The following is a 27,849-nucleotide window of genomic DNA, read 5'->3' on the forward strand; positions in this document are numbered from 1 at the left end:
GTATGTTATTTCATAGTTTTGATGTCTACACTACTATTCTACAACGTAGAAAATAGTACAAATAATGAAAAACCCTTGAATGAGTTAGATCCAAACTTTTGACCGGTACTGTAGGGAAAGATAGCCTACCTTTTTATGATTGTTTGATCAATAGGACTGTAAACTTCCCAAATGTAATAGGGTTCCCGCTGTATTTATTTACAGTTGAAGTCGGAAGATTACATACACTTATGTTAAGAGTCATTAAAACTTGTTTTTCAACCACTCCACAATTTCTTGTTAACAAACTATAGTTTTGGCAAGTCGGTTAGGACATATGCATTGTGCATGACACAAATAATTTTTCCAACAATTGTTTACAGACAGATTATTTAACTTATAACTCACTGTATCACAATTCCAGTGGGTCAGAAGTCTACATACACTAAGTTGACTGTGCCTTTGAACAGCTTGGAAAATTCCAGAAGATTATGTAATGGCTTTAGAAGCTTCTGATAGGCTAATTTACATAATTTGAGTCAATTGGAGGTGTATCTGTGAATGTATTTCAAGGCCTACCTTCCAACTCAGTGCCTCTGCTTGACATCATGGGAAAATCAAAATAAATCAGGCAAGACCTCAGAAAAACTATTGTAGACCTCCACAAGTCTGGTTCATCCTTGGGAGCAATTTCCAAACGCCTGAAGGAACCACGTTCATCTGTACAAACAATAGTACGCTGGCATAAACACATTTGCTGTCAAACCGCTCAGGAAGGAGACGTGTTCTGTCTCCTAGAGATGAACGTACTTTGGTGCGAAAAGTGCAAATGAATCCCCAGAACAACAGCAACCTTGTGTAGATGCTGGAGGAAAAAGATAAAGTATCTATATCCACAGTAAAACGAGTCCTATATCGACATAACCTGAAAGGCCGCTCAGCAAGGAAGAAGCCACTGCTCCAAAACCACCATAAAAAAGCCAGACTACGGATTGCAACTACACATGGGGACAAAGATAGTACTTTTTGGTCTGATGAAACAAAAATATAACTGTTTGGCCATAATGACCATCGTTATGTTTGGAGGAAAAAAATGGGAGGCTTGCAAGCCGAAGAACACCATCCCAACCGTGAAGCACAGGGGAGGCAGCATCATGTTGTGGGGGTGCTTTGCTGCAGGAGGGACTGGTGCACTTCACAAAATAGATGGCATCGTGAGGCGGGAAAATTATGTGGATATATTGAAGCAACATCCCAAGACAGCCAGGAAGTTAAAGCTTGGTCGCAAATGGGTCTTCCAAATGGACAATGACCCCAAGCATACTTCCAAAGTTGTGGCAAAATAAAAGCTGAAATAAATCACTCTCTAACATTATTCAGATGTTTCACATTCTTAAAATAAAGTGGTGATCCTAACTGACCTAAGACAGAGAATTTTTACTAGGATTAAATGTCAGGAATTGTGAAAAACTGAGTTGAAATGTATTTGGCTAAGGATGTATGTAAACTTCCGACTTCAACCGTACATATTTGCAGAAATCCATTTTGCCTAATGCGTTCTAATGATCTAAAGTCGCGCTGTTGCAACTGCCTGTAAACACGCGGTCCAGTTCAAAGTGAATGATGGCAGGCCCTTGTGGCAAATGGCTTGTTGGCATATAGACCTAGTGTACCTGATCGGTGTACCGCACCGGTCTGCGTAGACTTTAGTCCTGGACAAGACAGATGTTTTTATTAGGTTTAATTTACTGCCGTGTCTATTAATTGTCCAAATGCACAGCTGCTTTCCCACTCTATATCGCTATAGAATTTTTACAAATGCTTTGGAATGTTTGGGAAGTATGTATTCTAAGAATGTATGAAAACATGAAAATGACCATATCTAAGTGCTTGCTTGTCAGAAAATGTAAAAAGAAGTGTCATTCTTCCTGGGGGTGTATATTTTAATAAGATTTTTTGTTGTCAGTTCCACTTTAATGGGAAATGGCTGCATTCTGGTTAATATGTTTTATGAATAAGCTTTTCATCATATCCCCCATTTGCACAAAATACTTACTTGCCAGATTGCAATACAATATTTCATACACTAGCAGAGATGTGCATACGCATCGTCTACAAGTTGCGGGGAGGTGAGCAAATTCTCATGTCAAGTACATTTTTTATAAATGCCAACTTTTGTATGAACTGGCGCACGCACATTTTGGGGTATATTTGTACGTACGCACAATTTATAAATGAGGCCCCTGGCAACCCAGGTGTGGAGGCAGAGAATAGCATTTCAAGCCACAACTTGGCTGCCACTCTGTCGGGAGCACTTGGGGTGGGGAGCAATTCCAGCTCCAGGTCCTCTCCAGTACAGGATCAAAATGAACACAACCGGATATATGAGGTGGCACCGCCTTTGAGAAACCTTTGAAAGAGTTTACACGTTCTTTTCTCTTTATTTCAAATTCAAACCACAGTAGACATAAAAGACCTCTCCCTCTCGCACGTGAAGATGGGGACGTTTACAACAGGCACAATGTCTCAAAGGCATGGCTTTGATTTGAGCAGAGTGGAGCTGAGTGGAGAGAGAGAGGTGGTGGGGACAGGCTGTCTGAGGCCACCACAGGTTTGTTGCCCGTGGCTCCATGTCAGGCAGCTATAACGACAGCCCTTGAGACTCTCCCTCCCTCGCTACGCTGCAGACTTTCCATCAACCTTTAAATCCATCTCATTCTGCCACTAATCGAGTGAACTAAGTGTGCCCACTTCTGAGCAGATCCGCGGACTCGCATTGGCCCAGTTGTAGTCTGTCCGTCAGGGATGGTGGTCCTCTTTGTATGCCAGCAGACTCCTGAAGTCCTCCTTCAGCGCAGCCCAGGAATAGGAACTGGTGTCAACCTACAGTACAATACAGAGGAAAGAATGAAAGGCAGGATTAAGCTCTGGTGTCAACTGTCAACTTACAGTACAGAAGAAAGCAAGGCACACAGGCAGGGTGAAGGGTGAGGAGAAACCGTAAAGAGAGAAATGAATTGTAAACTGAATGAAGCGTGTGTTAGCTAATCCCGTTCCTGTCATGTCAGTGTTAATTACCTTAACGTGATGTCTCCTCACCACGTATGGCCTTCTGCACAGTCCCTGTAGTTTCTTATAAAGCTGCTCAGGTGTAGAGTACAGATACTCCTCTGTAGGACAGAGCGAGGAAAGGAAAACGTATTTTCATGAAAGAATAACCTCAAAGCACAGGCTAGATACAGCGCACTTTCTTTATAATTAAAAATACATATTACACTGAACTGGGACAGGTTTTACATAATTAAACTAGTATTCTTTTTAAAGATTCATATTATTTATGCAAATCTAATTTAAGGAAGAGGCACAGCTACGATGTTAAGAATCAGGTAAATTAGATTTTTTTTGTTGTGCTCAGTAATCGTAGCTTAGACTTCAGCGTTCTGTTTTAGTGATTTATTTTTCAGATTTACACCTTGAACATCTAAATACAACACATTTCTAGAGATGCAAAAATCGGAGAACTAAACATCTTGCAATGCAATGGTGTATTAGCGTATTTGTGTAGTAATACCTGGGAATATTTCAGGATACACCAAAGCCTTGGGGCAAAGTGGATAGCAGCCACAATGAACAGCTTCTAGCCTGCAATATAACATTTTATAGTTTAGCTTCCTGTCAAAAGTATTGGCTTAAAAACAACAAGCGTGAAACACATTTGGGCACCAGTTGTATAACATAATCATTGTCTCAGAAATCCATTTGCTGAAAAAGTGTGCTCTGGTCATGCAAAATATAGACAAATGTTGGTTTACTCTGTCCCCAAGATTGGAGAGTGAACACAATATTTGCCCCTATTAACTGCATGAGCTGAACAGCGTTGTCAAAATGGGTCCCCATTGTGTCTTTGTTGACATTGGTTTCTTTTGATGCACAGTTCAGAATAAATGAAGTCCCACAGACTAGCTGGGGAAAGAAAGCATCCGGACATAGTACATTTCCCAGCAACGCAGTGGAACTCACCCCATTCTCAAAATGATGGGGAGAGAAAATAATCTCTTTCACTGTGAACTCACATCATCTGCAATGTTACAGGATGTCCAAAAACCATCACAAAAGAGAGAACCTAAAATCCATCCAAATGGTTTTCAAATGTGAATAAGTTATTTGCGAAACGTCCATCTCCTGAACAAAACGTAGAGATCGAAAAGCCTGTTGTTATGGTACATCGAGCTTCCCTCCACTTTCACAGAACTTATCTGAACCTCACTGACCATTGTAGAAACCTGCCTATTTAAATTAGAATGTGCATCAATATTGATGACATCTCAATTTCACTCCTTTCCATCACTTTATTACATCATTCCTCATGCAACATACATACATTTTTAAACATGGGATTAGTTCTCGGGAGTTTAATTTCATGTTAAGACTAAAATGATGGGTGAAATCCTCACACATATGCAATGACGCCATTCACTAGTCTGCACTCTAAAATGTACCCAATATCCTCAAACTGGTTGGAAATTCTATCTACAACATCAACTGCATCTTACTATTTATCAAACGGCAATTTTTGAAACGACAAGAATAACAGCAATATTGCTCTTCTGTCACCCTAGTAGGTTTGACAGGCAACAGTTTGTTCCAGGGAAACATGGGTTGAATAAGTCGAACTACCTTTTGGCACCGTATGAAAGTGGTTAATGCTTTCTAATAGTCTAATTGCCTTTGCCTGCATTCCAAAGAATAGCATGGCTAATCAAGCTAATTTAAAGGTAGCAAGATGATAGCCCCCTGGTCTATGACAGCAAAATCTATGAAACCGATTATTAAGGTCAGTTCCATTTCAGTGGCGTAATGTGTAAGCGCGCAAATGGTTATAAGGCTTTCCATCTCAAATATAATTAGCCGATAATTTTGCTGGGGTAAATGACTTCTTCACTGCAGGGCATGAATAGGCGTCTGCTCACATCGCCAGACCATAATTAATCAGATTAGGGCCAAATTCCACAATAATGAGGATGAAACACATTGGTGACACCTCTGTCGGGCAATAAGACTGGACTGCTCTTTTTTGTTTATTGTGCTCTTCAGAAGCCTCCGTGTCTGTTTATCCTTACACAGAGTGTGGAAATGAGAAACCCTTAACTATCTTCCTGTTTTGAACGCTATGTGAAGCTGATGAAATTGAACAGGTATTCTAAATCACTTGCTAAGTCGAAAGGTTTGTAATGGAAAACTCAACGAGCACCGATGTCTATTTTGTTTACTTTCAAAACAGTTGAGTGAAGCCGATTGGAAGCTGGAGGAAACATTTAACATCATCATCCACCTGAGCATGTCTCTTAGGAGAACCCAGTGTTGATATTCCCCCATTCAATGTGTTTCTCTGTTGCCGAAAACACACACAAAGGGCCTCCACCACCAGCGCATCCACAAGGTTTACTATCAATAGAGCTTAGTGGGTGGTCGTGTGCGTCTCAGATCCCCCTGGTTTGGATCAAAGGAAGTATAAAACATCATTGTACAAGACTCCCCCAGAGGGACATCCCTTCCTCAAACTCAGGACAGTGTTTTTCACAACCATAATTAGCACATGGCTTCTTTATTGTGCACAGCCAAGCTTCTAACGTGTTTTCAGCCAATCTATCTAAAATAGATTCCCACACTGACTGCATGAAGCAATCCATAGAATTAACACACCACCAGGCTGGTGTTTTGTAAGATCACAACCTTCCTCTCTACTGAAGCGGCACTACTCTGGCTCCAGTCCTGCTCTACCTTGGCTGTAGGCAGGATCTGACGAAACCCTTCAAATGCACAGCACAGGTGACTGAAGTTTGGCTTCATACGGTAGCAAGTCTCATCATACACTTTGGACTCTACCTCCCTAGAGGTAAAAACACTTAGAAATAAGAGTTTTTAGTTTAGTTTTAATGTACGGTCACTACGTTTTTTCCATGTCAAATTCAAACGTTTACTTCACATGAAAACCAACCACATTACTTTTCATTCACTCTTTCAGCAGTTCATGTTTTGTTGTGTCTTAAGTAGATATTAAAAAAACAAACCAGGAGAGTGAGTTACTTACATAGCCACTCCAAAAAACTCATGCTTGGCTGTGGAGACCACCACATCTGCCTGGCAGAGGACATGGAGGTAGTCCTCTTTACTGGGCATGAACCCCCAGTGGAGGACATGGGCATTCAGGTCCACTCTGGCTTCTGCAAAGATGTCTGAATGGGGGGGGGGGGGGCAGACTGATGTATATTATTCACAATAACCATATCTGTTACTGTATGAATGCATTCATTTGATTGAGTAAAATGCCAGAGTGGACTGATTGACTTTGTCCAGTTGCTTGTTTCGTGAACTCTTTATAACCGATTAGATTCCCACATAAAGGACTTGAGTTTAATGGAGGATAAATTAAATGAAATAATGCAACAAAATGCATGTCATTGAAAAGCCATCTGTCCGTGACATTCTGGATTCATAATGAGTTCCATGCTGCTGTGTATTCACAGAATAGTGATGACATCAGGAAGATGTTTCAGTGACCAAAAAGTGTTTGGAGAACAGATCAGTGAAACAGGGAATGGACTGAATCCAGGAAAACAGAGGAAAAAACATCCTATGAAAAACAGAGGTCAGAACTGAAGCCGAGGCATAAACTTTGGACTAAAAATGATATACAACATGAGATCGGGAGAAACAGGTGAGGGGTGAACATAATCAATACCGTGACCCTATTAAGAAAATCAAAGTAGATTAAAATTGTTCTAATGCGATTGCCTTCCGAGCAATCATAAACGTAATTACTAAATATGAGAAAAATTTACAGTCTCTCTTTCCATCTGTTTATGCTCCTATAAAAGTTTACATCCCAATATGAGAGAGTGTGTTTCCTGTAAGGATGTCTTTGCTTCCAGCCATGGGGCCAGAATGTGTATTAATTTACTTAACACTCAGTGGTGAATACATTGGAGTGTACTAAAGTCATTATAGCATCATCATCTACTAATGGGGAGCGGATTTGATCAATTAAACACTGTCCTGAGGGCTTAAAAAAAAACTGGCCTGTCAGACGACCTTAACCCCACACTTAGTCAAATTACCAATTACATTGAAAGCCATAACAATTACATACAGTATGCCTTGGGTGCACAAACTTATTCTACATCGTAAAAAACAAAGTATAGCTTTTCACTCACCTTTCGAGAAGTTGTGCAAAGTTTTCTACTCAAAGTTTTGAAACCAAACACCCACTGCTTTGAAAACAAGTGTTATCGCGAAACCAGAGCCCACTTAATCCTTTGCTTGTAAAATGAGTGTGTGTGTACCTGGTACGTCAGTGAAGGTCTCCCCCAGGACAGACAGTTGAAAGCCCAGGCCTCTCTCTTTCAGCTTCAGCAGCATCTTGAAGAAGAGCTCGGGGTCTTTGTCGTGTTCCCTTCAACCACAAACAGAATTCAGGGCCTTGATGGTGCTACGTACACACACACACAACAACACACACAGGACAGGCTCAGGAAAGGCTCTGCTCTGGTGTGCGCCGGGCATCCAAAGGCTTACCCCTCTCAGTACCATTCTGCTCTGTGATTTATTCACACAGAAACACACACACAGAGGCCAGGTTACACAAGGCAAGGCAGCAGCCAGAAAAAGAGAAAGATCATAGCACTCCCCAGAGGACACTTGACTGTGGTATCGATGCGGTGTGCAGTACGCCAGGTGGGGGATTTAACAAGCTGACAGACAGAGAGACAGAGATCCCTGTTGGCTCAGAGAGAGAAGCAGCCAGTCATCCTTGATGTGTTCGGTGCCTGGAAGGCCCTGCTTCTAGTTAACACAGGTGCTGTGTTCAGCTGTGGAGCAGATGTCATACTGTGCAAGTGGCCTGTCACTCACCATGCTAATCTGAAGGAGGGAACAGGGAGTACAGTCAACTGATCTAACAGGAGCGTCTGCACATTATCATTAACAGCAGCTAGCATTAGCTCACACCTGCCTTTAGAGATGGCAAAACAGGGAATCAGTGAAGGTCGATGACACAAATGTGTTGAGAGAGTAGCCTTGTGCCCTTACTAGTGCACTGTCATTTACGGTTTGTCACTAGCATAAACAGTAGAAAATTAATGAAGGTTGACTACATGCAAATGGCTGTATATCTCTGCTGGTTTACCTCTGGAGCTGTAGTGAGGAGGTCCGCACCTGAGACTATAAGGGTTGTGACTGGGAAGTGGTGTTGGAGGGCCAGTAGGGGGCACTCTTCCGTCTGGTGTAATAGAGCCCTCAAGGCCGAGGGCTAGTGACCTGCATAAGGTGCCGTCCCCTGGATGTGACATTAAAATGTAGGTTCTGGCTCTCTCTGGTCACTGGCGCTTACTAAACGTACCGGGCCGCCCCTGGGTGGTAAGGCAGGTAAAAACACATCTGACACTCTGCTCCTCAACACGCAGGCAGCTCAGGGGTGCGTGATCAGTCCCTTCCTGTACTCCCTGTTCACCCATGACTGCATGGCCAAGCACGACTCCAACTCCATCATTAAGTTTGCCGACAACACAACAGTGGTAGGCCTGATCACTGACAACGACGAGACAGCCTATAGAGAGGAGGTCAGAGACCTGGCAGTGTGGTGCTGGGATAACAACCTCTACCTCAAAGTGATCAAGACTAAGGAGATGATCGTGGACTACAGGAAAAGGAGGACTGAATACGCCCCCATTCTCATCGACGGGGCTGCAGTGGAGCAGGTTGAAAGCTTCAAGTTTCTTGGTGTCCACATCACCAACCAACTAACATGATTCAAACATGCCAAGACAGTCGTGAAGAGGGCATGACAAAGCCTATTCCCTCTCAGGAGACTGAAAAGATTTGGCATGGATCCTCAGATCCACAAAAGGTTCTACAGCTGCATCATCAAGAGAATCCTGACTGGTTGCATCACCGCCTGGTATGGCAACTGCTCGGCCTCCGACCGCAAGGCGCTGCAGAGGGTAGTGCGTACAGCCCAGTACATCACTGGGGCCAAGCTTCCTGCCATCCAGGACCTCTATACCAGGTGATGTCAGAGGAAGCCCCTAAAAATTCCCAAAGACTCCAGCCACCCTAGTCAGACTGTTCTCTCTGCTACCGCACGGCAAGCGGTACCGGAGCGCCAAGTCTAGGTCCAAAAGGCTTCTAAACAACTTGCATTGTTGGTTAAGGGCTCGTAAGTAAGCATTTCACTGTAAGGTCTACCTACACCTGTTGTATTCGACGCTTGTGACTAATAAAATGTGATTTGATTTCAAGCAAGAGTAGGGACTATTACATGCCCAGTAGCTTCAGATGTAAAGAATCACTGTCCTCTCTCCACTTACAATCACTGCCCTCTCTCCACTTACAATCACTGCCCTCTCTGCACTTACAATCACTCTCCTCTCTCAACTTACAATCACTGTCCTCTCTCCATTTACAATCACCGTCCTCTCTGCACTTACAATCACCGTCCTCTCTGCACTTACAATCACCGTCCTCTCTCAACTTACAATCACTGTCCTCTCTCCATTTACAATCACCGTCCTCTCTGCACTTACAATCACCGTCCTCTCTCCACTTACAATCACCGTCCTCTCTGCACTTACAATCACTGTCCTCTCTCCACTTACAATCACCGTCCTCTCTCCACTTACAATCACCGTCCTCTCTGCACTTACAATCACGGTCCTCTTGCCACTTACAATCACTGCCCTCTCTCCACTTACAATCACCGTCCTCTCTGCACTTACAATCACCGTCCTCTCTCCACTTACAATCACCGTCCTCTCTCAACTTACAATCACCGTCCTCTCTCAACTTACAATCACCGTCCTCTCTCCACTTACAATCACTGCCCTCTCTCCACTTACAATCACTCTCCTCTCGCCACTTACAATCACTGTGTGTTGAGTATTCTGGTGTAAAATGGCTGCCATGCATGACTCTACACATTTTTTTACATTTATTTTACCTTTATTTAACTAGGCAAGTCAGTTAAGAACAAATTCTTATTTTCAATGACGGCCTAGGAACAGTGGGTTAACTGTCTGTTCAGGGGCAGAATAGGGATTCATGCCTCGCATAAGGAGTTAAAAAGGGTAGGAAATAAGGGAATTAGCTTTTATCCACAGGGGAATTGTACCTTGTCAGCTCGGGGGTTTGAACTTGCAACCTTTCGGTTACTAGTCCAACACTCTAACCACTAGGCTATCCTGCCGCCCCATTAATGGATGGTTGAAAGTTTCAGCTTTTTGAGTTGCACCCCACAAAGCACCACAATATACATACCCTTCGAAACACCACACATTGTATTTGATCACCAACAGATCTCCGAATTGTAATAATCGACTGTACTCTATAACATGTTTGTGATAAAGGACGCAGGATTTGTCTAACAGTGGATAGTGTGTGAAGGTCAAACGCCTTCTACAAAGCAGCATCATTCAGACAGATCCCTCCTAATGCTACCTCCACAGGATCTCCTTAGGTGAGGTATTATAGGAGCTTATTTATTCTCATTTTCAGCTCTCATATTCATTGGCTTCCCCTGTGGATAAAAGCTAATTCCCTTATTTCCTACCCTTTTTAACTCCTTATGCGAGGCATGAATCCCTATTCCCCCATTACAGATAGAGAGGAGGACAATGAGTGAATGAGACGGTGATAATAATGCTCTGTGCACTAGGCTACCATCCCCCTCTGTAGGAAAATGAGTGTTAATTAATGTGTGGGATATGACTATCAGGAAGAACCTCTCTCTCGAAAACACACACGCACACGCACACACACCTCGGCAGCGTATCACAGTGCGAGCCCTGACTCCCCACTGATGCCCTAGATCTGTTAATGAGGACCGTTAACCCCCAGCGACAGTCAACCAAGTCGGAGGGAACTGTCATCCCACTGATTAGAGGGAGAGTGACAAACAAAGGCTATCTGGCATCTTCACAAAATCAGCCACACTGCCAATACACACCACTAATCTGCTGCTAAGGCACATCAAGGACATTTTCTAAGGTACAGTACAGTTTACAGTCGGAACTCCCTCAAGTCAACTGAACGGATGTTTGCCTCCAACTATCCCATTCCCATCAGGTATGCTATCTTCCAACATCAACAGTCACCCTATATTCTGCTCGTCTGGTCTCGAGAGATACGAGGTTGGTACATCTTCCGTTTGCTTAATTCTCCCTCCTAAGTTTACAGCTCCGACTAACACTATTTTTTCTCTTTCTGCTCTTACTTTATATGAGTCCTTTGTGGTGTCTTATCACCCCTGTGACCTCACAGATGAATGCAGATGAAGCCGGGTAAAATGATCAAGTAAAAAGTATGTTCCGTACTACCCAGAGAAACCTCATTAATATGTATCACGTAGCAGCCAAAAGAAAATAAGATCCTCTCATTTGGAAATCTATGATTAAATATTCTCCTTTATGTTGCACCCAAGAGGTGCGTTTTAAAATTCAAATACTATTTACTCCAATGCACAATGTGAAATGAGCCCAATCACCAGAAACCAAAGGACTGCGCACTAATTAAGGGGACACTTGAAAGACAAAGAGTTGGTTGTTGAAGATAGACCAACATGCAGCAGGAGCGGACCGAGGAGATTTTTTCCATTCAAAGGCCTGACAACATGCACCACTGTAGATAGTGGTGATTTTCAAATCATACGTCTAGGAGAACTACAAAGGGTTCGACATTTCTTAAAATAGAACTAACTTTGGGAACGGCAACAGGCTGCATCTTCACACACAAACACATATCCTTCGGTGCCTGCTGCCTACTGCAATGTACTGGCCCCACATGACACAGTCTCATTGGAGTATAATGCCTGTAGGTTCAGACTCACAAATGCTGAAAAATGGCCATAAAGCATAACAAACAACACATTGTAGTGATGACTCTGGAAAACAGAACTGTCACTTAAAACACAAATAATAAGCGAGTCAATCAGCTCACACCCCTGTATTTAACTTCTACTTCCTGGTCCGAAGTCAGTCAGTCCTGAGGGTTGGTTGAGGTCAGGTTGGCGGCCTGAGGCCATGCCAGGGGAAAGCCCAGAGCAGGATGGGTGGGGGTCAATACTGATAGACTCTGTTGGCACACCACTGGACGAGTCTGTGCGTCAGCACTTAATGACCAGTGGCCCGTCTGGACAGGGATTAGCAGAAAAACAATAAACAATACACCCAGGCACCTCAGTAACGTTAGGCTAGCCCCTCTCGCAGGGTGTCCTAGAAATCAGGAATCAAGAAGAGCGTCATATACTCCATAACATTCTGAGGGTCTCACACTGCCGCAATGCGTTTCTTTTTCTCGATTGCCTGCTGTGTGCCTACGTGACTTACACATCTTGATTGCGTTGTTTGTTTTGCAATCAGAAATACTCCAGGAGGACAATCCTCTTGAGGTAAAAGCTGATCCTGATGAACCTTAGACGGAGTTAAAGCCCCTTGTAGCAGAGATTTAGCCTCCGTCCTGCTATGCTCTTCTCTCCCGCTGGTTATTATCATCACTACTGTGGCACGAAGCCATCTTCACCTGTAAAACAGCTGTCCTGTCCTCTGGTGGGGCTGATCTGATCCCACTGGCCTGGCCTGGCTGCCCGGGCCATTGCCTGCAATAAGACAGTCCTGTAATCTGAGGATGAACGCCTATCCAGGCCACACACAGATTAACAATCTGCAACCAATGATGAGCACAAAAAAGTGAGGGCAGAGATAGTAAAAATGTAGGAGAATGAAATGCAACAAACTGTGAGCAGCATCAATCGAGGAGATTATCTGGGCTGCTCTCTCTCTCTTTCCTCTCTCTCTCTCTCTCCCTCTCTCGCCCACTGTAAATCCTAATTTACCCCAGAATAAGCCAAGGTTTATGAAGCCTGGATGTTGGGAGCGATAATCCATCTGTGTTTTGCTCAGTTTAGAGGAGATTACATGATGGGTGCTTTTGTTATTGATATAAGAGTAGGTGAAAAACAGACACCCGACCCATGCAAACACAGAGAGGGAGGGATAATGGAGAATGGCAATGATGCCGACAATGGCAAATCGCGACGCCAGCGAGGAACTACGGCACTGGTGGTCTTTGCGGTTGTTAATCTGATTTACGGACATGTTTTGGTGAGGAAACTAAGCCTCGCTGCCGAAAGGAGAATGGAGTCAGAGGAGAAAAATGTGAATCCACAGAAAAGCTGTTGTCTTTCCTCTCCAACACAGATGAGCCAGAGATAGAGAAACGGTGTGCCAAAAAAGGGGCCTACACTACTCTGAACAATGTAAAGGATATTTCTGCTTATGTAAAAGAAAAACATTCACAAATCCACCCAGAGTATCTTTAAACTTCCCCCTAGCTGTTACACAAGTCATGTTTTAATATGCCATTTCATTTAACTTGTGTTTTTACATTCTATGGCTAATGTTGACTGGGAAACCACACAGTAAGAGCATACCTGTTTATAGAAATCCTTAGCAAAGGCCTTAAAGCTTAAACTCAAAACACAACCAATACTATGTAGCTAGTTTCCACTCTTTTTATGACATTGTTACACAAAAACGTATTAGTAATTTTCCATGCCCTCGGTTTGTTGTCAAACAACACTCTGATGATCCAAAGCAAATAACTCTCCGCAGGGTTGGTACATACGTACATTGCTGTTAGAGAGGTATTTCCAGGTCATTCTAGTTCCAGAATAGGCCTACGACATGATCTTTGGATTATGGTTTGCATGACTGCTTTGTTCTAAGACATGCCATGCGATGCCAGGAGCGGCAAACACAGAAAATCAAGCAAGGTAACAACAACCCAGTTGCCAAACGTGTTTGCTGTTTTTGTAAATCATGACAGGTGTTTTGATACACTAACACGCTAGCCTTCACGGTAGGTTCCAAACACTTTCTTCATGTTTCTTAGTTCTGAAACAAATAACCTCTATCCATAGGATTTTCATAGAGTCCTTACAAAACATAACCATATATGGTTAACATTGAACATGACTTCAACCCTTGACTTCCACATTTTTGTTGTGTTACAGCCCCAAATTCAAAATTGATTAAATGGAATACATATACAAAAATTCACACCCCTGAGTGAATACATGTTAGAATCACCTTTGGCAGCGATTACAGCTGTGAATCTTTCTGGGTAAGTCTATAGGAGCTTTGCACACCTGGATTGTGCAGTATTTCCACAACTGTTTTGTTTTTTTATTCTTCAAGCTCTGTCAAATTGGTTGTTGATCATTGCTAGACAGACATTTTCAAGTCTTGCCATAGGTTTTTCATTCTGATTTAAGTCAAAACTGTAACTAGGCCACTCAGGAACATTCAATGACTTGGTAAGCAACTACACTGTATATTTGGACTTGTGTTTTAGGTTATTATCCTGCTGAAAGATTAATGTATCTCAGTGCCTCTTGGAAAGCAGACAACCAGGTTTTCCTCTAGGATTGTGCCTGTACTTAGCTCTATTCTATTTATTTCTATCCTAAAAAAAACTCCCTTGCCGATGACAAGCATACCCATAACATGATGCAGCCCCCACCATACTTGAAAATATAAAAAACGGTAATCAGTGTGTTGGATTTGCCCCCAAAGTAATGCTTTGTATTCAGGACATAAAGTTAATTTCTTTGCCACATGTTTAGCAGTTTTACTTTAGTGCCTTACTGCAAACAGGATGCATGTTTTGGAATATTTTTTATTCTGTACAGGTTCCTTATTTTCTCTCTGTCATTTGTCACGAACCGGCTCAAAGCCCGTAACAAAGGGAGACAACGTGGAGATAAGGAGTAACAAAAGATATATTTATTAACTAAAGCAACTAAGGAAAATATACAATGGTGTGTGTAATCAGTAATCAGTAGCGTAAGTGAGTGTTTTGCATGCATGAATGTGATAATGCAGGGTGTTGAAAGGTGCCAAAGCAAACAAACAAAAACCCAACAAGAACCACAACACAATCTACAAATGTCTGCATGGAGAGAGTCTCCCCCATGAATGGGAAAGGGGTGTATTTATCCTGGGAAACACCTGGGCCCAGGTGTTTCCCATGTAGCTGACGACCCTCTCAACTCCGCCCACCGGCATCCTAACAAGGAAACAAGAACAAAGAGAAAATACGGCAGACAGAGTGGGAGGGTCGTCACATTCCCCCCCATAAAACCGGGGACCAACAAGGACCCCGGAACAACATACCAGCCCCTGCAGTCCCAAATTGGCACAGCCTCCTGCGTCCCAAATTGGTGAGGGGTTATGTGTTGACACTTACAATTTGCCCCAGCCAACCTCCTCCCCAAACCTCAGCAACCTTCGCACAGGAAGCAACATTTAAGAGGAACGAAGAAAACAAGACCAGGAGGGAGCAGACAGGACAAAGAGAACATGACAATAGGAAGCAATGGTCAGTCTCGTAAACATTTAGGAGCAGGGTGCACGAGAGAGTGCATCAGCAATCACGTTTTCAGATCCCCTGATGTGCCGCACATCGAGATGGAATGATTGTAAAAATAAACACCATCGCATTATCCTCTGGTTTGGACACATCATGGACCTCAAAAAAGTGAGGGGGTTATGGTCGGTGTAGACCACAATAGGTACTACCCCCGACCCGACATACACTTCGAAGTGTTGTAGCGCCCAAATGAGTGCTAGTGCTTCCTTTTCAATAACCGAATAGTTCAACTGATAATCGTTAAACTTTTTGGAAAAGAAACTAACAGGCCTCTCAACCCCAGACACATCTGCTTGCAGCAAAACTGCACCTGCCCCCACATGACTAGCATCCACCTGCAAGGTAAATGACAAATCCATGCGAGGAGCAGCCAGCACCGGAGTTGAGGTAAGCAACCTCTTTGCATCTTCAAAAGCTTGTTGACAACGAGTAGACCAAACGTAAACAGCCTTAGCTTTCAGCATATCGGTCAAGGGAGCGACCACAGTAGAGAAGTTACTACAAAAACTACGGTAATAACCAATCATGCCCAAGAAACGCATCAGTTCCTTTTTAGTAGTTGGTGATGGAAAAGCATCAATAGCCACCACTTTAGCCCGAACAGGACGCACTTCACCCTGCCCAACCACTTTTCCAAGGTATGTAACGGTTGCCTGAGCAAACTCACATTTAGCCAGATTGATTGTGAGGCGAGCCGCAGCCAGACGCTCGAACAAGGCTTGAATACGGGACAGATGTTCTTCCCAAGTATCTGCATATATCACTACATCGTCCAAATAAACAGCGCACCCGGTCAGACCGGCGACAACCCTGTTCATAAGTCGCTGAAAAGTCGCAGGTGCATTACGTAGACCGAAACTCATAACCGAATATGAGTACAGACCAAAGGGTGTAATAAAGGCAGAGATTTCACGTGCCCTAGTCGTCAGTGGCACCTGCCAATAGCCTTTTAACAGGTCAAATTTGCTCACAAACTTAGCTGCACCGACTTGATCAACACAGTCCTCCATCCTAGGAAGAGGAAATTAATCTGGCTTTGTGACACTGTTTACCTTACGGTAGTCCGTACAAAATCGGTAGAGCATGAGACTCTCTCCATGCAGACATTTGTAGATTGTGTTGTGGTTCTTGGTGGCCTTTTGTTTGTTTGTTTGCTTTGGCACCTTTCAACACCCTGCATTCTCACATTCATGCATGCAAAACACTCACTTACACTACTGATTACTGATTACACACACCATTGTATATTTTCCTTAGTTGCTTTAGTTAATAAATATATATTTTGTTACTCCTTATCTCCACGTTGTCTCCCTTTGTTACGGGCTTTGAGCCGGTTCGTGACAAGTGAATCATTTGTGTTGGAATCTGTGTTACCCTTTTCTGCTAAGACTGATTCGGGGAATAGTGTTCTAATTAGGGGAATAGGTTTGAACACTCTGTCAGTTCCATTGCATAAACTGATGTTGGATTGTGGGCTGGTGAAAGGTGAAGTTGTTGTGGGAGTGCGGCCTTCGTTGCCTATTGAGGGTATCGACGTTATCCTTGGGAATTACTTGGCTGGTGAGCGTGTATGGCCTGCCGTGTTTCCATCTCTAGTGGTTTCCACTAAGCCGTCATTTGTTGGGATTCCTGATGAGAATGTACAGAGTTTCCCAGAGGTGTTCTCTGCGTGTGCAGTGACACGTTCTATGAGCCGTGGCAAATTGGTCACTGCGCCGACTAATGATAATAATACAAAGAAGTATGCCACTGTTTTCCCTGTTATTCCGTTATCTGTAACCCGCTCAGATCTAATTAATGCGCAACGGGATGACCCCACGTTAGAAGAGTTGCGTGACCAAATTGTGCCTGCAGAACAGTTGGGAGATGTCGCCCATGGCTATTTTCTCCAAGAGGATGTCCTGATGAGAAAGTGGGTGTCTCATGATAGTTGTTTTCTGGGGGAGGCAATTAGTCAAGTTGTTGTACCAGTTAAGCTTTGTGAGTTGGTGTTGGAAACTTCCCACAGCGACGTTGCTGGACATATGGGGGTGAGGAAAACCTACAATCGCATTTTAAGACATTTCTTTTGGCCTAGATTAAAGAGGGATGTTTCTGATTTTATAAAAACTTGTCACACCTGTCAATTAACTGGTAAGCCTAATCAAGCTATTAAACCGGTACCATTGTTTCCTATTCCTGTACTCAGCCAACCTTTTGAGTATCTGATTATTGACTGTGTGGGTCCCCTGCCTCGTTCTAAAAAGGGTAGCAGTTACCTGTTCACTGTGATGTGTCAGACCACTAGGTTTCCTGCTGCCTATCCTCTCCGATCTATCACAACTAAATCTGTGTTAAAAGCTTTGACTCAGTTTCTCTCATTGTTTGGAATCCCTAAGGTCATTCAGAGTGATCAAGGATCGAATTTCACCTCTAATCTGTTTAGTCAGGTTCTTCAACAGCTCCATATTAAACACAATTTGTCTAGCGCCTATCACGCGCAAAGTCAAGGAGCACTGGAACGTTTCCATCAAACTCTAAAGTCTTTGTTGAGAGCTTATTGTACTGAGATGGATAAGGATTGGGAGGAAGATGTTCCTGGTCCTGACGATTGGATAATGCAGGGTGTTGAAAGGTGCCAAAGCAAACAAACAAAAACCCAACAAGAACCACAACACAATCTACAAATGTCTGCATGGAGAGAGTCTCCCCCATGAATGGGAAAGGGGTGTATTTATCCTGGGAAACACCTGGGCCCAGGTGTTTCCCATGTAGCTGACGACCCTCTCAACTCCGCCCACCGGCATCCTAACAAGGAAACAAGAACAAAGACAAAATACGGCAGACAGAGTGGGAGGGTCGTCACACATTTAGGTTAAGATTGTGGAGTAACTACAATGTTGTTGATCCATCCTCTGTTTTTTTCTCCTATCACAGCCATTACTCTGTAACCATTTTAAAGTCACCATTGGCCTCTTGGTGAAATCCATGAGCGGTTTCCTTCCTCTCCGACAACTGAGTTAGGAAGGACGTCTGTATCTTTGTAGTGACTGGGTGTATTGATACACATTCAAAAGTGTAATTATTAACTTCATTATGCTCAAAGGGATATTCAATGTCCGCTTCTTTTATTTGAGCCCATCTACCAATAGATGCTCTTCTTTGCGAGCCATTGGAAATTCGTCCATGGTCTTTGTGGTTGAACCTGTGTTTGAAATTTACTGCTCGAATGAGGTACCTTACAGATAATATATGTGTGGGGTACAGAGATTAGGAAGTCATTCAAAATCATGGTAAACACTATTATTGCACACATGCAACTTATTATGTGACTTGTTAAGCACAGTATTACTCCTGAACTTATTTAGGCTTGCCATAACAAAAGGGTTGAATACTTATTGACTTAAGACATTTCAGATTTTCATTTTTGTATTAATTTATAAACATTTCTAAAAGCATAATTCCACTTTGACATTATGTGGTATTGTGTGCAGGCCAGCGACACAACTTCTCAATTGAATCCATTCAGGCTGTAACACAACAAAATCTGTAGTTAAGTCAATCGGTGTGAATACTTTCTGGAGGCACTGTATGTGTGTTCTTGTGTGTGTATCTATCTCAAGTGTAGAGATGACAAGACATCAACTCACCACCTATGAGGCCAGACGATATGAAGAGGTCTGACGTGGCTCTCTTCTCCTCCTCCATCCCCCTCTTCCTTCCCTCCCCCAGGCCCTCGCTCTTCCCTGGGGTGAGAAGGAGCCTCGGCCTGCCCGGTGCCTTCCCTCTGATCCAGGATGGCAGCCTCTGGCTCTGGGCTCAAGCAGAGCGCTTTGGGAGCCGGAGGGGAGCTGAGACTGAGAAGTCCTTCCTTATCCTCTTCTACTGGACTGAGTAGTACTTCAGGTCTGCTGTGGTTAAATCAAAGTGACTCGTGAAGACATACATACATACATACATACTACATAAATCCACTATGGTATGACCCTTGATGATGATCCGGCAGTATATTATTACAGAGCCTTGCAAAAGTATTCGGCCCCCTTGAACTTTGCGACCTTTTGCCACATTTCAGGCTTCAAACATAAAGATATAAAACTGTATTTTTTTGTGAAGAATCAACAACAAGTGGGACACAATCATGAAGTGGAACGACATTTATTGGATATTTCAAATTATTTCATATTTTTTAACAAATCAAAAACTGAAAAATTGGGCGTGCAAAATTATTCAGCCTCCTTAAGTTAATACTTTGTAGCGCCACCTTTTGCTGCGATTACAGCTGTAAGTCGCTTGGGGTCAGTTTTGCACATCGAGAGACTGAAATTTTTTCCCATTCCTCCTTGCAAAACAGCTCGAGCTCAGTGAGGTTGGATGGAGAGCATTTCTGAACAGCAGTTTTCAGTTCTTTCCACAGATTCTCGATTGGATTCAGGTCTGGACTTTGACTTGGCCATTCTAACACCTGGATATGTTTATTTTTGAACCATTCCATTGTAGATTTTGCTTTATGTTTTGGATCATTGTCTTGTTGGAAGACAAATCTCCGTCCCAGTCTCAGGTCTTTTGCAGACTCCATCAGGTTTTCTTCCAGAATGGTCCTGTATTTGGCTCCATCCATCTTCCCATCAATTTTAACCATCTTCCCTGTCCCTGCTGAAGAAAAGCAGGCCCAAACCATGATGCTGCCACCACCATGTTTGACAGTGGGGATGGTGTGTTCAGCTGTGTTGCTTTTACGCCAAACATAACGTTTTGCATTGTTGCCAAAAAGTTCAATTTTGGTTTCATCTGACCAGAACACCTTCTTCCACATGTTTGGTGTGTCTCCCAGGTGGCTTGTGGCAAACTTTAAACGACACTTTTTATGGATATCTTTAAGAAATGGCTTTCTTCTTGCCACTCTTCCATAAAGGCCAGATTTGTGCAATATACAACTGATTGTTGTCCTATGGACAGAGTCTCCCACCTCAGCTGTAGATCTCTGCAGTTCATCCAGAGTGATCATGGGCCTCTGGGCTGCATCTCTGATCAGTCTTCTCCTTGTATGAGCTGAAAGTTTAGAGGGACGGCCAGGTCTTGGTAGATTTGCAGTGGTCTGATACTCCTTCCATTTCAATATTATTGCTTGCACAGTGCTCCTTGGGATGTTTAAAGCTTGGGAAATCTTTTTGTCCGGCTTTAAACTTCTTCACAACAGTATCTCGGACCTGCCTGGTGTGTTCCTTGTTCTTCATGATGCTCTCTGCACTTTTAACGGACCTCTGAGACTATCACAGTGCAGGTGCATTTATACGGAGACTTGATTACACACAGGTGGATTGTATTTATCATCATTAGTCATTTAGGTCAACATTGGATCATTCAGAGATCCTCACTGAACTTCTGGAGAGAGTTTGCTGCACTGAAAGTAAAGGGGCTGAATAATTTTGCACGCCCAATTTTTCAGTTTTTGATTTGTTAAAAAAGTTTGAAATATAAATGTCGTTCCACTTCATGATTGTGTCCCACTTGTTGTTGATTCTTCACAAAAAAATACAGTTTTATATCTTTATGTTTGAAGCCTGAAATGTGGCAAAAGGTCGCAAAGTTCAAGGGGGCCGAATACTTTCGCAAGGCACTGTATATACTGAACAGAAATATAAACGCAACATTTAAAAAGTGTTTCATGAGCTGAAATAAAAGTTCACATGACTTTTCCATAGGCACAAAATCCTTATATCGCTAACATTTGGGTACAATATATTTACATTCCTGATAGTGAGCATTGCTCATTTGCAAAGATAATGATCCACCTGACAGGTGTGGCATATCAAGAAGCTGATTGAACAGCATGTTCATTACTCAGGTGCACCTAGTGAAGGGAACAATAAAAAGGCCACTGAAATGTGCAGTTTTCACAACACAATGTCACAGATGTCTCAAGTTGAGGGAGCATACAATTTGCATGCTGACTGCAAGAATGCCCACCAGATAATTTCTCTACCATAAGCCACCTCCAACGTTATTTTAGAGAAATTGGCAGAACGTCCAACTGTCCTCACAAGCGCAGACCATGTGTAACCACGGCAGCCTCCACATCCGGCTTCTTCCCCCGCGGGATCGTCTGAGAACAGCCACCCGGACAGCTGATGAAATTGTGTCACAACCGAAGAATTTCTGCACAAACTGTCAGGAAGCTCATCTGTGTGCTCGTCGTCCTCACCAGGGTCTTGACCTGACTACAGTTTGGCTGATTTACTTATATGAACTGTAACTGAAATTGTTGCATGTTGCGTTTATATACAGTTGAAGTCGGAAGTTTACATACACTTAGGTTGGAGTCATTAAAACTTGTTTTTTAACCACTCCACAAACTAGTTTTGGCAAGTCGGTTAGAACATCTACCTTGTGCATGACACAAGTAATTTTTCCAACAATTGTTTACAGACAGATTATTTCACTTATAATTCACTGTATCACAATTCCAGTGGGTCAGAAGTTTACATACACTAAGTTGACTGTGCCTTTAAACAGCTAGGAAAATCCCAGAAAATGATGTCATGGCTTTAGAAGCTTCTAATAGGCTAATTGATTTGAGTCAATTGGAGGTGTACCTGTGGAAGTATTTCAAGGTCTAACTTCAAACTCAGTGCCTCTTTGCTTGACATCTTGGGAAACTCAAAATAAATGACCAAATCCTCAGAAATACAATTGTAGACCTCCACAAGTCTGGTTCATCCTTATGAGCAATTTCCAAATGCCTGAAGGTACCACGTTCATGTGTACAAACAATAGTACGCAAGCATAAACACCATAGGACCACGCAGCCGTCATATCGCTCAGTAAGGAGACGCGTTCTGTCTCCTAGAGATGAACGTACGTTGGGGTGAAAAGTGCAAATCAATCCCAGAACAACAGCAAAGAACCGTGTGAAGATGCTGGAGGAAAAAGATACAAAAGTATCTACATCCACAGTAAAACACGTCCTATATCGACATAACCTGAAAGGCCGCTCAGCAAAGAAGAAGCCACTGCTCCAAATCCACCATAAAAAAGCCAGACTATGATTTGCAACTGCACATGGGGACAAAGACTGTACTTTTCGTACAAAATCATACAAAAATAGAACTGTTTGGCCATAATGACCATCGTTATGTTTGGAGGAAAAAGGGGAGGCTTGCAAGTCAAAGAACACCATCCCAACCATGAAGCACGGGGGTGGCAGCATCATGTTGTGGGGGTGCTTTGCTGCAGGAGGGACTGGTGCACTTCACAAAATACATGGCATCATGAGGTTGGAAAATTATGTGGATATATTGATGCAACATCTCAAGACATCAGTCAGGAAGTTAAAGCTTGGTTGCATTTTGTAGCAAAATGGCTTAAGGACAACAAAGTCAAGGTATTGGAGTGGCCATCACAAAGCCCTGACCTCAACCCCATTGAAAAATTGTGGGCAGAACTGAAAATGCGTGTGTGAGCAAGGAGGCCTACAAACCTGACTCAGTTACACCAGCTCTGTCTGGGGGAATGGGCCAAAATTCACCCAAATTATTGTGGAAAGCTTGTGGAAGTCTACCCGAAATGTTTGACAATTTAAAGGCAATGCTACCAAATACTAATTGAGTTTATGTAAGCTTCTGACCCACTGGGAATGTGATGAAAGAAATAAAAGCTGAAATAAATCATTCTCTCCACTATTATTCTGACATTTCACATTCTTAAAATAAAGTGGTGATCCTAACTGACCTAAGACAGTGAATTTTTACTAGAATTAAATGTCAGGAATTGTTAAAAAAAAAAAAACTGAGTTTAAATGTATTTGGCTAAGGTGTATGTAAACTTCCGACTTCAACTGTATTTTTGTTGAGTGTATTATGACGCTTTTTTTTACAATAAAGAGTTTAATAAAAAATAAAGAAACATGTCAGCCATTTCTCATAGCCTCCACTTAGTCGTTTCTATCACTGCTGTATTACCGTGGGGCCTCTGGCCTGCCTGGAGACATAGGTTAACACTGCGAGGCTTGTGGGGCTCTGAGGTCATCAACATGATGCTGGCCTGTGATGGAGATGGAGCTTGTGTTCAAGGAATATTGTTTAAAATGCATTTACCCATGCACACACACCGTTCAATTTCACAGCACTCAAAGTAGATATGAAATTCTCCTCATAGAACTGTATCCATCGCGTGCATTGTGAATGGTTTGCTTCACCAATGAAAACAAAAAACGAAGAAGATCGTCCGACGCCACAGAAATCCTCAGTCTTTTGTCAGGTTGCTTTGCTTGGAGAGGCAGACTTGGATGAGGAAGAGAACAAGCACGGAAAGATGCTGATGTCATTGACGAAGGAATGGGAAACACATTTAAAGTGCTGGCACCAAGGCAAGTGTTCGTGGCTAGGGTAAATTTATGAAGGCAGGAGCCACTGCTTTTCATGCTACAGAGTGGCATAGACCGAGGGTCTTGTTACTGTTCTAGTCAGTCTAGAGATCCAGTCTTCTTATTACTTCTGGATGATACCACAAGGCCAGACCAAGATTAGGCCAATAAGTATTTAGTCAAGAATGGCTGGTTCACAGAGGAATTGTCATTGGCTTTATAAATACCTGCATTTTTCCAGTGGGTGAGGAAGATAAAGATACAGTATCTCAAAGCATACCGCCCACAGCTTTGGTCTTTCTTAGCAACCACACCTGAATGAACCAGCAACTATTGTAGCAAATACAGTGGAGTTTAGGCCCATCCTGATTTTCATTAAAAGCTTGTTACTGATGCCAGAAGAATCCTGTGGTGAGAATGACATCACGGCGTGACGAATCTCCGCTAACAGATTTAGCAACGTTACCATAAGATGTTCATTTCTGGAAAAGTCATCTACAATTAAGCAATGGGTGTGGTAGCCTATAGGCTATCGTATATGGTTCCACTGCACTTCATTGGGTAAAACCAGTTTCCTAACGTCAACTTCCTTAATCATCTACCTCCAGCACTACTGTCTTTCACATAATGAATCCTTCTTGAGGAAAGAGACTGAAGAGAGGGTGATAATATTGCCTTAGGTGTGGAAAGATTAGCATAAAGAATGCATGAAAACATATGGCTAGGCTAGAGGACAAATGTTAAGCGCTGTCCGTCTCTAGCAATGCACTTGAGTTATTAGAATCCATAAAGCCTTTCTTTTCAGAATGGTGTTGCTGAAATCAAGCAGCAAGACGTTACCTTGACAAGGCATTGATAAACCTGACAAAGTGGGATAGAGTGGGCAGATGGATAAAGAACCTAACCGATATGGACATGGGATGGCCTCTGCCGTACAGCTGGACTGTGGAGCTGACAAAGAGCCACTTGTGGTTAGGTATGACCAATGAGGCTGCCTCACAGCCCCCTGGGAATATTTTATTCGATAAGCCATTTTAAAAATTGGATGAAGGGGTTTAGACTAGGGGCAATAAAAACGCTGCCGTATCTACCGGCAGAGAGCGAGAGAGAGAGAGAGGAAAAGAGAGGGAGAGAGAGCGGTACTTAGGGAGAATGCCGCCAATTAGCTTATTTATAAATCAACAGCAATTTCTGTGATGGCTTTACCTCTGCATTTGATTAAATGTGAAAGGATGAAGGGGGGAGTCAAAGTCAAAAATCATTTGATCTAATTTCCTTTATTGGCAATAATCACAAGTGTCTCTCCCACTGGGTAATGAAAAACGGCAGTGATCTTGAGCCACGGTGAGAATGGGCTCTGCTCTGCGGAGGGAGGAAAACGGAGGCCTCTGGGCTGTACACTCACACAGTAGCATTACACAGGCTAGCCAAGGACTGTTTGGTACATAAATAATGTACAACCTCACATGAAACACGTACCCAAAGAAGACCAAAGTGCTGCTTGCTAATATGATAAGTATTAGCTATGACAATGATTCATTGTAGGTGATGGGGTTTCTTCTTTGTTTGTGAGGTTGAGGTCAAATCTATAGCACATGTGGTACCAGGAGTTGATCAACATAGGTTCCCAATAAGTCATTGAGTTAGAACTAAACACAGAGTCCTGTTTTTAACGACAACAGACACCACTGTTGAGGTGATCTAAGGACACTCCTGGTCCTTCCAGGATGAATCTGACTTGACCAAGTAGGAGTGAGTGTTCAGAGTAGGACAGAATACAGGGCACGGAACCATCCAAAGGTTTAGCATCGAGGTTACTGTCCTGAGGGCATCACTTCAAAACAATCTCATCAGCATAATCCCCGAAACTAGCCATTTAGCCCATCTAATAGTGGCTTGATGAGAGACGGCCAGGCCAGTCAGCTACTCTTTAGCCGTTCCTGAGGCAGCCAGAGCACTGGGAGAAGCCTCAGTCTCCGTGGCACGGACAGAGCAGGTCATTAAAGCCCATTAAGATCTACATTACAGTCATTATGAGGCTGGCGAGCTGACCCTTTAGTCAGAAACTATCGGTGCAGTCCACTCTGCAGCACTCCTATGAGGGATGCTGGTCTACTCGATATGGCATAGCGAACGGAGGCTACGGTCAGCGAGAGGGCCCAGGGGGGGAATTCCCCACGAGTGTTCTGACTTAGACAGAGATTAAGGTGGAAGGGGAGCGAGGAGGACAGAGGAGGATGGAGGACATTTTGCCTTGAGTATCATGGATGACTGTAGAGCTCAGAGCCTGAGAGACCCAAAAGTCATAAAATAATAGGGAGTTTTTTGTGGTGGTTATTGTGGGAAAATTATACCATTATGTAACACGCATATGGCTTGCAAAATGTGACATCGGGAACAAGCAGCTTACACCAAAGGCACAGAAGCCCAGACATCTGCTGTGGAGCGCAGATCGTGCGGTAATACCCTCCGATAAACAAAATATAACCTGTCCGCTCAATGTTTTTCATCCAGGTTGAGATTCGGACATGAAAATCCCCATGTTAGGATTTGATTTGTTGTCACAAACACAGAGAGGGATATGGAAGTTCCATAATGCATTGCAAACAAGAGCGAGAAAAAAGTACAACGTAAAGCATAGATCCCTCAGAAATATCCAACTGACCTCCATCCTCACAATACTAGTGACCGTTTTCCTCTGTGGCAGTAAACCATTATCTTTTACTGGGTTGGAACTAGGATTGCAAAGGGAGGGTTTATTACTGGAAACTTTCAATGTTGACCAGTAAATTACCAGAATTTGGGTAAATTAAGTTATGTTTTGGGGGGAAATTTTATAAGATGACATCTAGTGGCCTTTCTGAGTACTTCAGATTATCATAAGCGTCTAATTATCTCTGGCCCTTCGTGTGGCCTTATTACATGTACAATACACGATTGTTATATTTAATAAAAATGTTTTATAAAAACGTATATGACAAAGCTGTATAAATATAAATCATTAACTTAGTGAATACCATTGGTGTATGAGGGGTTTCAGCATGAAACAGGGCAGCCGGTAGGCTAGCGGTTAAGAGGGTGGGCCAGTAACCGAAAGGTTGCTGTCTCGAATTCCCGAGCTGACTAGGTGAAAAATCTGTCGTTGTGCCCTTGAGCAAGGCACTTAACCCTAATTGCTCCTGTAAATTGCTCTGGATAAGAGCACCTGCTAAAATATAAATATCCTTTACGTATTTTCTTACACACTTTTGTTTATTTTACTGTCAAAATGTCTGTTGTAAAAATGTTGGTGCCAGTTGTGAAAAAAGCCAATAGTTTGAGTTAATTGAAAATAAGGACATTTTTGTTAAGATGCTTTTTTCATTAATGAAGCTATTTTCTCTTGAACCATATTGTATATCTACTAGAAACTCATGAACAGAATGGACACAGATAAATATATATAAATATATATACACTATACATTGAAACATTTACCAGTTACCAAAATTAACAGATTGCCATAGATTACCTGTTAATTAATCAAATTGTATTGGTCACACACACGTTATTAGCAGATGTTATTGCGGGTGTAGCGAAATGCTTGCGCTTCTAGCTCCGACAGTGCAGTAATATCTAACAAACTACACACATATATGTTAGTAGGAATTAATTAAAACTATAAACATAAGGACGAGCAATATCAGGGCGGAACAGACTAAGATACAGTAGAATAGTATAGAAAACAGTATATACACATGAGATGAGCAATGCAGATATGTAAGCATTATTAGGTGAATGAGATGACGTAGAACAGTATAGAAAACAGTATATACACATGAGATGAGTAATGGCAAATATATAAACATTAAGTGACTAAGAGACCATAGAATAGTATAGAATACAGCATATACAGTTGAAGTCAAGTTTACATACACCAAATCCATTTAAACTCAGTTGTTCAACATTCCTGACATTTAATCAGAGTAAAAATTCCCTGTTTTAGGTCAATTAGGATCACCACTTTATATTAAGAATGTGAAATGTCAAAATAATAGAAGAGAGAA

At 42.6% G+C, this 27,849-nt stretch overlaps 1 protein-coding gene across 1 annotated transcript in view; it reads right to left on the reverse strand.

Annotated features, from left to right (window-relative positions):
- Window positions 1-1,204: 1,204 nt before the first annotated feature.
- The window catches only part of LOC139400033 (tRNA-queuosine alpha-mannosyltransferase-like), a 51,622-nt gene continuing 24,977 nt past the window's right edge, over window positions 1,205-27,849 (reverse strand). Inside the window, 6 exon segments of the mRNA XM_071145122.1 lie at window positions 1,205-2,862; window positions 3,058-3,149; window positions 3,551-3,621; window positions 6,071-6,215; window positions 7,323-7,432; window positions 19,089-19,349. Of these exon segments, the coding sequence (XP_071001223.1) occupies window positions 2,779-2,862; window positions 3,058-3,149; window positions 3,551-3,621; window positions 6,071-6,215; window positions 7,323-7,432; window positions 19,089-19,349 (763 nt within the window). The 3' untranslated portion in view covers window positions 1,205-2,778.

The sequence above is a fragment of the Oncorhynchus clarkii genome, chromosome 3 (genome assembly GCF_045791955.1).
Source record: "Oncorhynchus clarkii lewisi isolate Uvic-CL-2024 chromosome 3, UVic_Ocla_1.0, whole genome shotgun sequence".
Taxonomy (NCBI): domain Eukaryota; kingdom Metazoa; phylum Chordata; class Actinopteri; order Salmoniformes; family Salmonidae; genus Oncorhynchus; species Oncorhynchus clarkii.